Raw genomic sequence first — 16,408 nt, 5'->3', positions numbered from 1 at the left:
TGCTGGATTCAAAGTGCTGGGGTGGGGGACTGTCGGGACACCCCCCATCCCAGCACTTTGAATCCCGCCGCTTCTGCTGGATACGGGCGGTGGGCGGGGCGAGCTGCCAAAGCCCCTGGCTTCCACGCCGCCCGTCCCACCCACCGCCCGTATTCAGCAGAAGCTGCTGGATTCAAAGTGCTGGGGTGGGGGCCTGTCGGGACACCCCCCATCCCAGCACTTTGAATCCTGCCGCTTCTGCTGGATACGCGCCGCCCATCTTCAGCAGAAGCTGCTGGATTCAAAGTGCTGGGGTGGGGGACTGTCGGGACACCCCCCATCCCAGCACTTTGAATCCTGCCGCTTCTGCTGGATACGCGCCGCCCGTCTTCAGCAGAAGCTGCTGGATTCAAAGTGCTGGGGTGGGGGACTGTCGGGACACCCCCCATCCCAGCACTTTGAATCCTGCCGCTTCTGCTGGATACGCGCCGCCCGTCTTCAGCAGAAGCTGCTGGATTCAAAGTGCTGGGGTGGGGGACTGTCGGGACACCCCCCATCCCAGCACTGCCGCTTCTGCTGGATACGGGCGGTGGGTGGGGCGAGCTGCCACAGCCCCTGGCTTCCGCGCCGCCCGTCCCACCCACCGCCCGTCTTCAGCAGAAGCTGCTGGATTCAAAGTGCTGGGATGGGGACTGTCGGGACACCCCCCATCCCAGCACTTTGAATCCTGCCGCTTCTGCTGGATACGCGCCGCCCGTCTTCAGCAGAAGCTGCTGGATTCAAAGTGCTGGGGTGGGGGACTGTCGGGACACCCCCCATCCCAGCACTTTGAATCCTGCCGCTTCTGCTGGATACAGGCGGTGGGCGGGGCGAGCTGCCACAGCCCCTGGCTTCCGCGCCGCCCGTCTTCAGCAGAAGCTGCTGGATTCAAAGTGCTGGGGTGGGGGACTGTCGGGACACCCCCCATCTCAGCACTTTGAATCCTGCCACTTCTGCTGGATACGGGCGGTGGGCGGGGCGAGCTGCCACAGCCCCTGGCTTCCGCGCCGCCCGTCCCACCCACCGCCCGTATCCAGCAGAAGCGGCGGGATTCAAAGTGCTGGGGTGGGGGCCTGTCGGGACAAGCCGCGCACAAAGGCCGAGGCAAGGCTGAGCAGGAGGAGAAGCCAACCAGCGAGGCGGTGGGCTGGGAGCCGCAGGCGAAAGGAGCTCGGGCATCGGAGCGCGGCGCCAGGCATTGTTCTCCGGACCCCGCCCGCTCAGCCCCGCGGCGGCCCTTTCCCTCTCCAGGCTGCGGGCGGGGTCCGGAGAACAATGCCCGAGCTCCTTTTGCCTGCGGCTCCCAGCCCACCGCCTCGCTGGTTGGCTTCGCCTCCTGCTCAGCCTTGCCTCAGCCTTTGTGCGCGGCTCCTCCGCCAGACGTGCCCCTTCGCAGCCCCCTCGCTCCTTGTCCCGACAGCCCCCCCCACATCAGCACTTTGAATCCAGCAGCCGAGCCTCGCGGGGAAGCCGGGCAAGAGCGATCTCCTGCCGGCCATGGGCGAGCGGCGGGGAGTCGCCAATGGCCGGCAGAAGATCGCTCTTGCTGACCTGATGCCTTGCGGTGAAGCCGGGCAAGAGCGATCTTCTGCCGGCCATGGGCGACTCCCCGCAGCTCGCCCATGGCGGGCAGAAGATCGCTCTTGCCCGGCTTCCCCGCGAGGCAGCAGGTCAGCATCCTGGGCGGGCGAGCGGCGGGGAAGCCGGCGGCTGTGGCAGCTGCTGCCCCCCCCCCCCCCGGCTGTTTTAAAAGGTGACAGCCGGGCGGCAGCGTTTTTTTGGGGGTTTTTTTTTTGTTGTTGCACGGATTAATAGACTTTACATTGTTTCCTATGGGAAACAATGTTTCGTCTTACGAACCTTTCGTCTTACGAACCTCCTCCTTGCACCAATTAAGTTCGTATCATGAGGTATTACTGTACATATTACATGAGAAATAGACACAATTCTACTTATATATATGTATTTCCAAATCCTCCAATAATCTGTTTCACTGTATTCCTAAACCTAATAGCCTAGGCTTGGTTTGTGAAATAACCACACCAAAAACTCTTTATCTTCTTATAAAAGAAATCAAACAGCCTTTTATGTACACATAATGATGGTGCAAAAAGGGCTGGATAAGGCTTTCATCACAAGATCTGGATGATAATTCTGTCAAATGTCAATCTTTCCTGATGGCTCTAACTTCAGGCTTTCAGATACTTTTTCATCTGTCCATCATAATTTTCATACTTTTTCCTTCTATTTAACAAGAAATACCTAACCAGGTCTGGCTATCTCAAAAACCTAACAAGTATTACAGGTGGATGTGCGGTCAGAAATACCAAGGACATGGAATACGATATCCAGCTCTGAGCACCAAGATTCAAGAAAGGCAGCGACAAATTAGAGCAAGTTAATAAAAAGGCCACTAAGGTCACTAAGATATGAAATGTTTGAAAATGAAGCCCTATGAAGAATGGATTTCTTTAGTTTAAAGAAATATGACATAAGGGAAGATACATTAGCCACCTTCTTGTCTATTGAGCCACAGGAAAGAATGAGGACCAATAAGTTAAAAGTTCAAGAAAGGAGATTAGGAGCAAATATCAGGAGGAACCTCCTGATTACAAGCTGTCTGCTACTAAAACAGTATATACCATAGGACATGAGCTCTTCATGAAGGACTTCAAAGGAAAATTGGAGGGCAGCTGTCAGAGGTTCTCTTACAGATCTAGCCCAAAGTAGGGGATAGCATACCTTACAATTCTACAGTTCCATCACTGATTTTGAAAGGTATTCTAGGGAAGCCACATTACTTCTGTATTGCTACCAGGAAAATGACACAGGTGTGTCCATGAAGATACAGGAAGAACCCATTTAGATTTTTTGGAAAAATTTGCACATTTGTTTTCTCCAAAAAAATAATGCAGAATAAAAAAACCCACTCACATTCTGATTCAGATCCTTCCTCTTCTCCCTCTTCCTCCTCTTCACTCTCTTCTCCCTCACTGTCTTCTTCTTTTTCAATTTTTTGCCTCACACTAGTAAAGACAGACTGCAGTACAATTGAGTCTTCATAAATCTGCAAGAAACCATAGAAAAAGGAAGATGGAAAAATCATGATTGATCTAATCCTTTCATTGCTCTGGGCTAAGTTCTATATTTATTCTCAGTCCATACCCTTAGTTGTTATGATGGTTTTGTTAAAAAAAGGGGGAGGGGGTCATTCTTAATTATATTGGGGATTTATACAACTCTTTCGAGTGGCTACTGCTCCTATTATATATCTTGCTGTAATCTTCCAACAGTCTTGTGTTCCATACTGAAATTGGGAAGAATAGAAAAAAGTGGCTGCCCTAAAACCATTTACTTAATTGGTTGCAGTAGCATCAGATACATATTACAAGTAAATTGAAGGGAGTTTCTAAAGCTTAGTTATAAGAGATATTAGAAAAGAGCTTTTCTATAAAACTCATTATCTCCTGATAATTCTTACGTTTTTAAAAATCTGCTAAAATTGGCTGCTAAGATGTGCTCAGCCCCGTGTCTCTGAGTGCTAGCAGAGTGCAGCGCAATTATGCTACTGCACCTGGGTAGGTAGCCAAATCGTGCATGGACATGAAGGGACGCTGTGGGCAGCCCACCTCTGTTTAAAACTAATGATTTATCATACCTCTGCAAAGGAATTCTTGCTATATGTATCCTGCCCACAACCATGGTATTATAAAAACTACAGGCAGTCCTCAACTTAGGACCACAGTTGATCCCAAATTTTATGTTGTTAACTGAGAAATTTGTTAAGTGAGTTTTGCCCCATTTTACAACTTTTCTTGCCATATTTGTTCAGTGAATTGCTGCAATTGTTAAATTAGTAGCACAATTGTTAAGAGGATCCGGCTTCCCCATTGATTTTGCTTATCAGGGATCACATAACCCTAGGACACTGCAACTGTCATAAATGTGAGTCAATCATCTGAATGTAAACCACGTGATCCTGATTATCGTAAGTGTGAAAAATGGTCATAAGTCACTTTTTCTCAGGGCCATTGTAACTTCAAACCGTCACTAATGACACAGAAACTAGTCATCTCTCAAAACGCATAACATATTTAGCAACAGGAGAGCTCGTTCAATCCACGAGATGGGGAGAACCATACACTTTTTTTATTGTCAATAACATTCTCTAACTGCAGGGAGATATTTACCAGTGACCCTTCAAGATTGAACGTCTGAGCATTCTGACATAGAAGCATGACATCTTTCTCCAAATCGTTCAGGCTACGATATTTGTGGTTCCGGATACGCTCCTGAAGGTGAAAGGGTGGGGCGAGAAACACAACAATGTTTTATTGAACAAAAGATTCAAATTCCTGCCTTCATTCACTTGTCTTCAGAGTGACATGATTCCCCTAGCTGTATGACTCTTTCAGCAACTGAGAGGAGAAAAAGGAGCAAATCTTAAAGCTAAAGGGAGATAGTATCCTCAACATTTTCTTTAAAACTAGGAACATAGACAGAGTATATCTTAGGACAGCTGTGCTGTTAATTCACTTAGAAGACAGGTAGAAACAGCGTCCTAGGAGAGGGGCAGCATAGAAATCCAATAAATAAATATTGGCCAAGTGTGATTGGACACATAAGGAGTTTGTCTTGGTGCATACAAATTCCTTGTGTGTCCAATCACACTTGGCCAATAAACAACATGCATCATACAATTATATTCAATTACACAATATATACAATTATACAATATTTCAATAGTACTGATTTTGTGGAAGTATTGACTGAAACTCTAATTGTTGAACACATGAACATGCAAAACTGGATGAGCAAAATGGCTATCTGATGTTTGGCCCCTTAACAGGCCTCAAGAGAAATCACTAATTGTGCCACTCAATTGATGATGGATCTTTGGCAATCCACACTATCATCTTTGTTCTGTAACTGGTTTGAAGGCCTCAGATGAACTAATTCTATCCTAGAAGGTTAAAATTCAAAGGGATCTAACGTACACATGAATCTTTCTTTTGTTAAAGGGAGGGCATTTTGAAATTTCTATATTAAGACCTTAAAATCTAAATCTATCTAAACAAGCAAATATGATTCATTGGAAGTTTTAAAAAGGTTACATTTACTAATTTAGAATGGCTTCATTCAGTAAATCAGAGATACTATAAACTAATACAAAGACTTCCACCATCCTGTTTAGGAAACCAGCATGCTGTTGCATATACACTTTAATGCATTAAAATATATTAAGAACTATTTAAGACATACTATATAACACAGCTTAAAAAGGTACAATGCAATATTGATGATGTTTCAAATGGGCTATATACCTTACTAAAGTTATAGTTATGTGCAACACAAGTCCCTTCATTTCATCAGAAAGTGTTCTCGGAAATAATGCAGAACGATGGGCGACCCAGAGTTAGAAATTGCAGAGGCACATATTAATTACATTGAACTGGGAAATCAGTTCACTACCCTTGTAGGCATTAAACTACAGGGCTCAGCCTGCTCTTCTAAACAAGGGAACAAAGGGTAGGCATGTGATCTTGCCAGGAAATTGCAGTAGGTGATTTTCCCATCACATGACCAAATGTCAAATCAGCCTTCTCTACCTGATGATATAATTTGCTGAGTGGATATGGGAAATGAACTCTGCTCTGGTTATGTCTGCTTTCTCTCATGTTTGTTGTCTCTCATATGAGGCGAAAGCAGGGATGGGCAGCAGACAGGACATAGTGGAACGTAGTTCCACTGGTGGAAATGAAGACATGTGCCCAGCTCCAGCTGATCGGCGGCTGTCACTTCCTGGATTACTGGTCTCGACTCAGCTCTCCTTTTCCCCCCTGCTGCTGCTGCGTCTGCGCTCCTTGCTTTTTTCCTCTTTCCTCCTTCCTGGCCTCGGATGAGCTTCCCTCTCTCTTGCCCGGCTCCCCTCCAGCCTCACGTGGTCATCTCCCGCCTCAGGGGCAAGCAGAAAGCGTGGGTGGAAGCGGCGCTTCTGGCAGCACCCATTCGCCTAGCTACTCAGCCAGAGGCGGGGGGGGGAGGGGCGACCCAGGAAGGAGCGTGGGAAACACGAAGCAAATTGTCACCCCAGCGAGCGACACTGGTAAGGTTGTAAGTCAAGGACATAACAGTTCACTTGAACGATGATGATCGCTCAAGCCACTCCCACCTGGCCTCCTGGCCAGCAAGCCATTCCTACCCAGTTATATGTCCATTAAGCTACACCCACAAAATAAGCCACACCCGCATTGTGGCAGTAAAAATTTTGGCTGCCCATTACTGGGCGAAAGTACCCTATTTAATTCAAATCCAAGGTGCTGCATCCTGCTTAAGATGGGCAACAGCTATATTTTACCATTCTGTTACCAAGAGCCACTATGGTATTAAAGTAGCAACTTTCTAGTCCCTCCTTAGGCATAGGAGGAAGCACTAGGGGACTTTGGGTCAGTCCTGTTCTCAGCCCAATCTATTTTAAAGATGGTGGTTGAGAGGAAAATAGGAGGTATGAGCATTCTATATGTTGTTTGAGTTGCAGAAATAAAGATGAGATATAAATCAAATAAAGAAATAAACAAACATTGGGCTCATCTCTGATATTAGAGAAAGACAAACAACTGCTAAGGCACCTTTATCTTCTTGAAATCCACTGGTTTGCGAATGAGTTCATAATATTCTGGAAGCTCTTTTCGAGAAGGCAGTTGAATGAAGACTTCACTAAGCTGACGTCCACTGCTGCTACAAAACAAGATGAAGGAAAACATCTAAAACATGGTGTGTCGTTCCCAGAGCAGGTCAATTCAGAGGCATCTGTCTTGGCTGTCATGGACTGAGAAGCGAAGTGAAATATGAAGACCGTTTTATTTTATATACTAGTGGCTGATATGCTGGATTAGTAGCTAAAGAGGAGCAAAGAAAGAGCCCATTTTATCTGCAGGATTATTGTGTATTTGTTAATATGAGGCATAGCAAATCAATTTTTATTTATACAAGGGAAATTTAAATCTACTTCAAGTTGCGAATCTGATGAAAATATTTTCTCCTGCTGGTTCATGTCATATTGTGGTTTTTAAAAAAAGAATTAAAAATGTAATTTACCCCCTGCTTCCTTCAATATAGTGATACCTTGTCTTACAAACTTAATTGGTTCCGGGACGAGGTTCGTAAGGTGAAAAGTTCATAAGACGAAACATTGTTTCCCATAGGAATCAATGTAAAAGCAAATAATGTGTGCAAACCCATTAGGAAAATCCAAACTTTAAGGCTTAAAAAAAAAGCGGCAGGCGGACAAAGTGAAGACTAACAGAGTGGAGACGGACAGCAAGGACAAGCGAGGAATGGAGGTCCTAACAAAGGCTAACGCCGCCCCAAATCTCTCCCCAAATCACCCCTTCAAAACGTTGCCCCAAATTGCTCCAAAAATCACCACTCCAAAAGCTTCCTTTCTTGCCCCAAATTCCTCCAAAAATTGCCACTCCAAAGCCTTCCTACGTTGCCCCAAATTGCTTCTAAAATCGCCCCTCCAGCCGCTTCCTATGCCACCTAAATCGAGGTCCTAACGAAGGCAAATGGAGTGAAGAAAGGCAGCAAGGAGAAACGAGGCATTTTGAAAGGAGAGGTGAGTTTGGAAGACTTTGGAAGTGATTTGGGGTGGCTTAGGAAGCTTTTGGAGTGGTGATTTTTGGAGGAATTTGGGGCAAGATAGGAAGCTGTTTAACCATCTCACTTAGCAACAGAAATTTTGGGCTCAATTGTGATTGTAAGTCGAGGACCACCCGTGGCCTCAGTTTTTCACATAACCCCCAGCATTTCACATACACTGGATTCCCTTTCAAAGTCCAGAGACAGCAGAAACAATAAACATTTAGATACTTCCAAACAAGCGTCTATCCAGAGGAGAAATACTGATGGCTGAGGATATGAAGTGTTGAATTATACAGGAAAAATATCCCTTCTTTCGGTTACCTATCTTTATACTTAATCACAGCATCGACGATCTTCTTCATTTTCTTCGTGAGGTTGGGTGGATTCGGAGAGAGCTTCTCAGCAGGAGGCCGGCCGCGCTTTTTCTGCTTTTTGCTGTCGTCGTCTTTGTCCCGGCTACGAGTGCTGGTGGTCGGGGTGGAAGAACTGACATCCACGTCTCTCTTGCGCTTGCGGGAGGACTTCTTCTGACGCACCTCCTCTTCAATCTCCTCTAGGGTGCCCTCTTCTATGGCCTACAGATAAGAGCAGCAGTCAGCCAGCCAGGTGCAATGAAAAGCAAATGGGACAACAGCACACTGCGAAATGACTGAACGTGAACACTCACACACAGCCGAGCTATCTAAGCACAGTGAGGAATGGGATGTCTACATGGGCTGCTTCCCCAAAGGCATCACTTCCCAGTGTAGTCAGTTATGGATCATGGAAGGCTGCAACACTAAAAGGTGGGGAGGAAAGCTAGTTCTCTTACCTACAAGCTTTTCTTCTCATGTTAAACAGGGCCAACAGGCAGAAGACTCTGTAGAAACCATGCAGAGCAGGTTGTGGGGATGCCCCTTCCTGCCAGTTCTGTTGCAATTTCTTCCAAAGCAGCAAGGAGGCCTGAGGCTACTTAACCACCTGTTAGCCATAAATTTTTATGCTTCAGATTGCACAGTAAGAGAGGAAAAGAAGCAAGTTGACTGAAGGCCATGTATAACAGAAGTAGGAAAACTCAGAAGTAAAACTACCCATCTTTCATTTTTATGGTCATACATGGCTACAGGATCTCACTTACTCAACAGTCAGAGCAAAGGAACCTACAGTTCAAATTGCGACAGCTCTGTAATGTCAGCAAATCATGGAAAGTCTTTACGTGGAGAATGGCCTGCCAACATGGGTGTACTTTGTTCATCATTTGTTCCTTATATGACAATTAAAGCAAACAGAATTCCTGACCTCAAACAGCTCTGCAGGACCTCTTATGAGATGTACCTTATGAAAAAGAATGAAATCAAGGAGACCATTCTTTCATTTTGTAACACAGAAATAAAAAGCACTAACTTAAAATTCTTAATGGGTGGCATCAAATGTCTAAAAGCCTGGGAGAAGGAAGCACTTCATCCCAGCATTATTTTTATACTATCTACATTTTTTCTTTGAAATCATTTCTTGAGTCCTATTCTGTCCATAATCTGCTAGTTCCGACGCTAACAAAAAACTGGTTAATTAACCTATAAGGAATTATGGCATACTGAAAATAGATGTGGGAAAAGGAATGATAGTTTAATTAATTAAGACATATACATGCAAATAGGTCCAATAATTGTTCATTCCTTTTTGAACATCTGGGTTTTAAACTCATTCAATTTATGACCGTAACCTCACTTTTCAACGAATAGGTGACAGCTCTGATCTTGGATAATGGAATATATTACAGGGTTCTTCAAGACCCGTACTTCTTTTTGCCCAAGAAATATATAGGGCTAATATATATAAATAATAATATATATATTAATATATTAATGAACTATTCTTGGCAGCTTCAAACAAGGGAAGCAATCTATTTAATTATGCTAGTGTTTGGAGGGATCAAAGAGAACAGAAATGGAAGTTATAGCCTGAAATTCCAGGGTCCCTTCTCATTGCATTTGGCATCAGCCACCCTCCCTGCAACAAGCCAAAACATTTACAGCCATGGGGTATTTGCTGACCTAGAAAAAACTAGTCCATGGACATTACAATGCCAGCTATTAAGGAGCTGAAATATAGTATTTGGGGGCTTGTATGGAGTCTGATAAATTTGGAAAATGGTGAAGAACAAATCTAATAGAACGGGAAGACTCTTGACTGCATGTAAGCAAATACTAGCTCAGAAATCTCTTTTTGTTTCATGTTTAAAGGTTTGGCCTTTGGAAGACAGCTGCTCAATTCCTCAAAACAGTAAGAATGTGAATTTGTAGATCAATTAATGGAACGAGTCCCTTTCATTAAACTACAAGTAACGTATTTCAGCATTGGCTAATACACAGAACAGTGCAGAAACCTGATATACACAGAACTTTCTTGTCATTATGTTTCTCTCAGAAATGGAACAAAAATACAAGGATGGGCAAGACTCTTCCTGCCCAGTTTCTTTCAATGTCCCAGCATTTCACCCCTTGGCTGAGCCAAAGCCTCTTCCAGAGAAAGGAAAATGGGATGTAATTAATCAAGAAACTATGAACTATTGTAGCTTCTATTTTCTCCTTCGGTCTCTGTGTCTATTAGTGATTAATTTGTGGATATCTGGAAAAGTTTTAATATGTGAAATACTGTTGGTGCCATTGGCTATGCTGTTCTGGCATATTATTAGATCTCTTCCTATAGACTGAAGTAAAATAGGCTGGAGCCATATTGGAATCTTGAGAATTGTCCTGTTCATATTAATTGTATACTCCTGAGGATGCTGCCTGAGCCTGCAGAAGGTGTCATATACTTTTAAAGTCTCCACGTATATAAGATTAACAGAAAACCAATAATAATTTGCTGGGGACTAAAAATATATATATCTATAGGACAAAACTAGAAACTCCTTCCTCATGACTATTACATAACAAAAGCTTGCCTCCGTTTTGAAGCAGAACTAATTTCACTTGCAAGTCTCTATTGTTGAGGAGGCAGCCTGGTTCCTTCTTGATATTTTTGATTAATAGTTAGCCTCTCCAATTGCAAAAACTTGTAGAACATATAGTCTGAAAGCCAGAGGGCACCAAATTGTGTCCATTTGGGAACACAATCTTCTTTCTCTTTTAATTTATAGCTCAACTATTCAGGGTTGTTGAATACTTTTGTAAGCAGGAATTCTCAGGGATAAAAGAAAAGTAAAAGCCATAAAGACCATATAATTTAAACCATGTAATTCATATAATGTATAAAAGGTAGATAAGGGAGCTATCATTCTGTTAGCAAGGCCCTTGCTAGAGATGACTGCCATTAATGAATTTGCTTTGTGGAGCCTTTTTGCAAAACATCATTCAAATGTTTGATCCCTCCTTTGCCAGCCAGCATTTTCCAAACTGCAGAGAGAAACCAAGGCTCTTGATTTAACATGGTGTGGACCTTCACTGGTACACGAAACAGAACTGGAGAAAGGGAAATTTAGGCACACAGCTCCATTATATAATAAACCAAATCCGAATAATTTTCCTCCTACAAAATGGTTAGCTTCCTATTTCTGTTATGGCAATAGTTGTTATCCTCCCAGCAAAACCTATGTTATGATTAAATAGGAAATGCTTTCCTTCCTCTTAGCTACACCTCTTATTAGCTGTTCTTTTGATAGAGGAAAGCCACAGTGTTACACAGAGATTTACAGTTCCCCTAATTTCTTTAAACTTTACTGATTTGTGTAAAATGTCTTGTTTCTTTAAAAAAAACCTTTTTATTAATCTACACATTGTGTTTCCCTGAAAGTATGACCCTGTCCAGAAAACAAGCCTTATCCCTATTTTCACACCTGCGCCTAATATAAGGCCTACCCTCAAAATAAACCCTAGTTAAGCCTCACCCATCATCCATTTATACAAAGTGGGATGAAGTGAGTGCCCCAAGCATTCCATACCTGCTTATGTTAGGACTGCTGCAGCCAGGTTTCCCACGCCCCAAAACCTACTGCACCGCTGCTCGACTTCTTCTGAGGGCCCTTGTGGCCACTTGCAGCCAGACGCATGATGCATTGTGCCGGTGCCGCTGTTTGTGGTGGGTCACCATAAAGCTTGTTGCACTGTGCTGCCAATTGTGGCAGGATGCCATGTGGCATGTTGTGCCAGTGTTGTTCTGCACCTAAACAAGTAGCAGCACTGGCACTATGAGGCACACGGTGTCTGGCCACAAGCAACCACAAAAAAAGTTGGGCAGTAGCACAACAGGTGTCAAGACGTGGAAGGCCTGGCAGCGGTGGTCCTAAGGTAAGCGGATAAAACTTCCCTGATGCTTATTTTGGGGCCCAAAAGAAAATAAGACTGGGTCTTATTTTCGGGGAAACACAATAACACAATAGTAGCATCTGATCAACTTTTAATATCTAACTTGCCTACCTTTGTGCAATTTTTAGATTTAAAAAATGAACACATTAAATCCACCCAAAAATAACGAAAAGATCTGCAATAAAAGAAGTAGAGGCAAAAACCTTGTTTGGCAGGTCATTCTGATTTTACTTTATGTTTCTGTGGTAAAGTGTTGATCGCCATTCCCCTTTGCTAAAACATTTTACTTTTTGACATATCTTTGTGTTGAAGCAAAAAAGGCTAGGCTATCTTTCTCCCTGCCACCCTCAAACATGGCATAAAACAGAAAACTTGGTCTTACCTTCTTTGTTTCTACTTGTTTGATAGGTAGCAGTCCAGACAGAAGGCATATTCCCTGCCCAGACAATGGGGGCAGATGCTAAGGAAAATATAAATGGGCTGGACTAAAAGGTCACCACCTCTTCCTCTGGACAACCAGTCACTCTTAGCCTAGCAATAAGGATCCCAACCACCAACAGGCTCCATAGTGAACAGGCATCCTAGAACAGGCAAGTGCTGGATTACTGCCCATTAAAAAACAGAAGGAAAATTAATATTTAAGACCAAATTTTCTTTTCTATTTGTTGCTGGGCAGTGGTCCAATCACTGGGATGATTCAGTAAGTTCATTGCTTAGCCTACATACAAATTGTGTCAACATTTTGCTTTAGGCTCTGTTCTTAGAATTATTTCATTTGTTAAATAAAGGTAATGAATGCCTCAGTAAGAAGGCACCCAAAAAACCTTCTCTCCTGTATCAGAAAGTTATTTGCAAATATCACATAATCCTATGATGAGACTCGATCTTGATCCGTTGATGCTCTTCTTGTTCCCATTTAGTACTGAAGAAGTGAATAGGCAGGGTGTCCCTCCATAAACCAACACGCATGATCTCTACCTTCAATGCTCAAAGACTGATTTGGTAATATTAAGTTTAAAGTAATCAATTTTTTGACAAACACTAATTTGGAATCTTCCATATTTGATTGCAGGTCAACTTCTTTCCATAAAAATTATTATTAATTAAGCAAGTGTAATTATTGCCCTTTCATTTTAAACACTGAGCTGAAGTCATGCAAACTGCTGGTTGTGTGTTGACTTTTCATCAGCAACTATTTTGTAGCATTAAGGCTATCAATTTTTTAAAAACCTGTAATGCATATTCACTGCTTTTTCAGCCATATAAGAAACTGCTGTTTCCACAAACTGGAGCCTACATGTAAAATAATGTTTAAAAATCTAAAGAGAGAAAAGCCCAGACTTTTAAGTATATTTTCAGCAATGCTTTTCATTCACTGCCAATCCAAATTAATCTAACAAGTAGTTCTCTTCCTGCTGACAGAAGTCCAAGCTGTTCTGCTAAGGATAGGAAAGTTAAGGAATTCTGGATAGCTCTAGAACAGAAGTCCTCAAACTTGGCAACTTTAAGATTTTTGGACTTCAATTCTCAGAATTCTCCAACCAGCTATGGTACACTGGCTGGAGAATTCTGGGACTTGAAGTTCATAAGTCTTAAAATTGCCAAGTTTGACGAACTCTGCTCTAGGCCTTGTATGCATTAAAGTTGCAATGCCCAAGTGTATTTTGAAAGTGTAAAGCTGAAATCCAGGTTTCCCAGTCTTGTAGCCTTGTGCCTGTCAACATAGTTATCATTTTATGGGGGCCAGCAATTTAGGAACCATCACTTCAAATTCTGTAACATCAATTAATCTTCTTTCCTTCCCCAAAACAGGCATCAGTTTCAGAATCAGATGTTTTTGAATGAGGAAGTTGAATGAATGCCGATCTTCATAAAACCATCAATGTAGCAGTTTCATGTCCACAATAACTATAGAAGTGAAAATAAGACTCGGGTAGTAGTTCTGCCTGATATGTTGCAAACCTTCTGACATATCTGCTCTAGACCTGGGTAAGAGTCTAGTAAAAAGTATGGCCATTATTGATGAAATCATCATAATCATAACAACAAACTTGATAAGTATCCTACATAGCTAAGCAGAAAAGCAATTGCTATTTTATAGCTTGCCTTCTGCCATTATCTCTGAAAAATTATATATTTATAACAACAGAAGTTATAAATTTCTGCCCTAAAGGATTTATATACAGCAAAGGAAGTTAGCACAAAAATGCTAGGAAACAAACTGCAGGTTACTTTGACATCAATTTTTCACATGAGGTCTTCTTAGTGACTGCTATATATAAAAAAAAATAATCCAATTTTTATTTTCACACTGCTTTCCTGTGGTCCAGTTAATGTCCTCTATGAGTAAGAATAACAAAGAACAAGTGCTGAGTGGAGCAGGCACATCAAGCAGGGATGCTTTCTGTAGCTCAACCTTAGAAGTATACACAAATGCTTGGAAGCCTGTCCCTTACCAGGATGATCTTTGGTAACAAGTCAGAAGACAGGAGAACATCATAACAAGATTCTCTAAGACTGAAAAGGTGAATTACAGCAATTTTTTTGAGAATGTTGCACGAATAGCCATATGTCTCCTCCTTATTAGCTTCAATCATCAGTCTCTCCAGTTAACATACTTTGGTGGTAAACAGAGCAGAAGGAACGGGATGTAAGTAAAACCCAAACCAACAATCTTTGGGTTATTTTACAAATGAATAGTGCCCTAAAAGATCACAGTTAACTAAGCCTCCCTTTTTCTCCTGCAGTAGTAGTGACTGGATCACAGAAGGAAGGGTGATGCCTCCTAGTCTAGCTCAGGGACAGTGTCTTCTTCCCATCCCCCACCCCCAGTCTGCCTCTTAATGGCCAAAGACGGAGAACATCCAATCTCTGGATCACTGCCCAGCAACAAATAGGATGAAATGTTTGCTGGGACAGGCAAGAAGAGGGCACACTCAGCTGCATAGTAAGTAGGCTTTCTGCATCTGAAATGTTTGACATCTGTCAAGGAGATCAATTGAATTTAAGTTTAGCAACATGGTTCCACACAGTTGAGTTGATAATACCCAACAGAAGTTTTGAATGGCACTGAAGAAATTTACTGTTAAAACAACCCGCCCTGTTTAATACAAAAAATTAGGGATTAGCATTGGAAGAGTTTCACTGCTAGAAATCGTCAAAAGAATGATCAAATTGAAATTTGGTTGCATAAACTCAGCTAGTCCTCAAAACTTCTTGTGTTGGGTATTTTCTCAACATTCAGACACACAGACAACACAGAGATAGGTAGAAATAAAATTTGAGAAAATCATTGGAGAACGATGCTGTACCATGTATACCTTGAGCCATTGCTTCTCAGTCAGGGAATCACTATAATCCACTTCCTTACGGTGACGAGAACCTCTACCAAACATCTTCTCTTCCTCCTCCTCACAGGTTAGTCTTTCTACTTCTGCATCATCTTTAATTATCCAAGAGGGCAATTCATCCTCTTCCATCAATCGTGGCTTTCGCTTAGGATTGCGGGCCTCCTCTCGCCTGCGATCCAAATCCATGCGCTGCAGAGGGAGAACTGCAGTTTAAACTATATGTGGTATTGCACTGGATTTTCTAAGCTTTATGCTCAGTATAGTCATTTATGGGGAACAGATGCAAGTCTACCATTTCAGGATAACAAAATCCCCCTCAATATTAATTAGAGGGGAATTATCAGGTACAGGAAAACCATCAATCTTAAATGTTTTGAGTTAATTTTGCAAATTAGTTGGCAAACTATTAAGAGATTTTGTATAAATAAACAACACCTGCATTTTTTTGTGAAGAGTAACGTGTATAATATTCAGTTTCAACATTCAGATATGATAGGAGTAAAATGTTCATCACTACTAAGCAACATGCCAGAATATGGAAATATTTTAAAATCCACCTATCCATCCATCCATCCATCTATCCATCCATCCCTGTCTTTTTTCATAGAATAGAAGAATCTTTCACCTTTCCCTCTTCATTCTGTATTCCACTCGTTATTCTATTCTAGACTCTAAAACGTGACAATATCAGAAAGAGAATGCAATGGCCCCTCCAGGGCTTCCCATCTGGCCCCACTTTGAAATTCACTATTAGGCTGGGAAAGGCTGCCTTAGATTATCAAAAGGTAAGTCAATCAAAACTATGGGCTCTCTTCATTTAAAAAGTGATTCCTGAAATCTAAGGGGATAAAGATGGACTTACTGAATAAGTCCAATAAGACTTATTTTTATTGGTGTCACCAAAATAAGTAAGATTCCCCCCCCCAGGTTTCTTGGTTTGATAGATTTCTGAAACCTGAAACATTATTTCAAGTATACTTCAAACATTTTTCTTAAAGAAACAGATTTATATAGTTATATGAAAATGCATGATTTGAAAGCAAGTATACTTTTTTCAAGAATGCAGAGAACTGTTTTGGTTTCAAATTAACACCACTATATTGATATACA

At 42.3% G+C, this 16,408-nt stretch overlaps 1 protein-coding gene across 14 annotated transcripts in view; it reads right to left on the bottom strand.

Annotated features, from left to right (window-relative positions):
* Positions 1–16,408, bottom strand: part of SMARCA4 (SWI/SNF related BAF chromatin remodeling complex subunit ATPase 4) — a 73,234-nt gene that overhangs the window by 2,586 nt on the left and 54,240 nt on the right. For 4 of the 14 annotated variants that reach the window (XM_070741588.1, XM_070741594.1, XM_070741587.1 and 1 more), the window contains 5 exons: positions 15,260–15,487; positions 7,984–8,237; positions 6,648–6,756; positions 4,209–4,310; positions 2,953–3,085 (listed from right to left, as the gene is read on the bottom strand). In XM_070741588.1, coding sequence (XP_070597689.1) covers positions 2,953–3,085; positions 4,209–4,310; positions 6,648–6,756; positions 7,984–8,237; positions 15,260–15,487 — 826 coding nt within the window. The remainder of the gene's footprint in view (positions 1–2,952; positions 3,086–4,208; positions 4,311–6,647; positions 6,757–7,983; positions 8,238–15,259; positions 15,488–16,408) is intronic. The other 10 variants (XM_070741600.1, XM_070741598.1, XM_070741590.1 and 7 more) reach the window with 3 other exon arrangements.

Source organism: Erythrolamprus reginae, chromosome 2, assembly GCF_031021105.1.
Source record: "Erythrolamprus reginae isolate rEryReg1 chromosome 2, rEryReg1.hap1, whole genome shotgun sequence".
NCBI classification, from domain to species: domain Eukaryota; kingdom Metazoa; phylum Chordata; class Lepidosauria; order Squamata; family Dipsadidae; genus Erythrolamprus; species Erythrolamprus reginae.
This window is presented reverse-complemented; position numbering and strand designations above follow the sequence as displayed.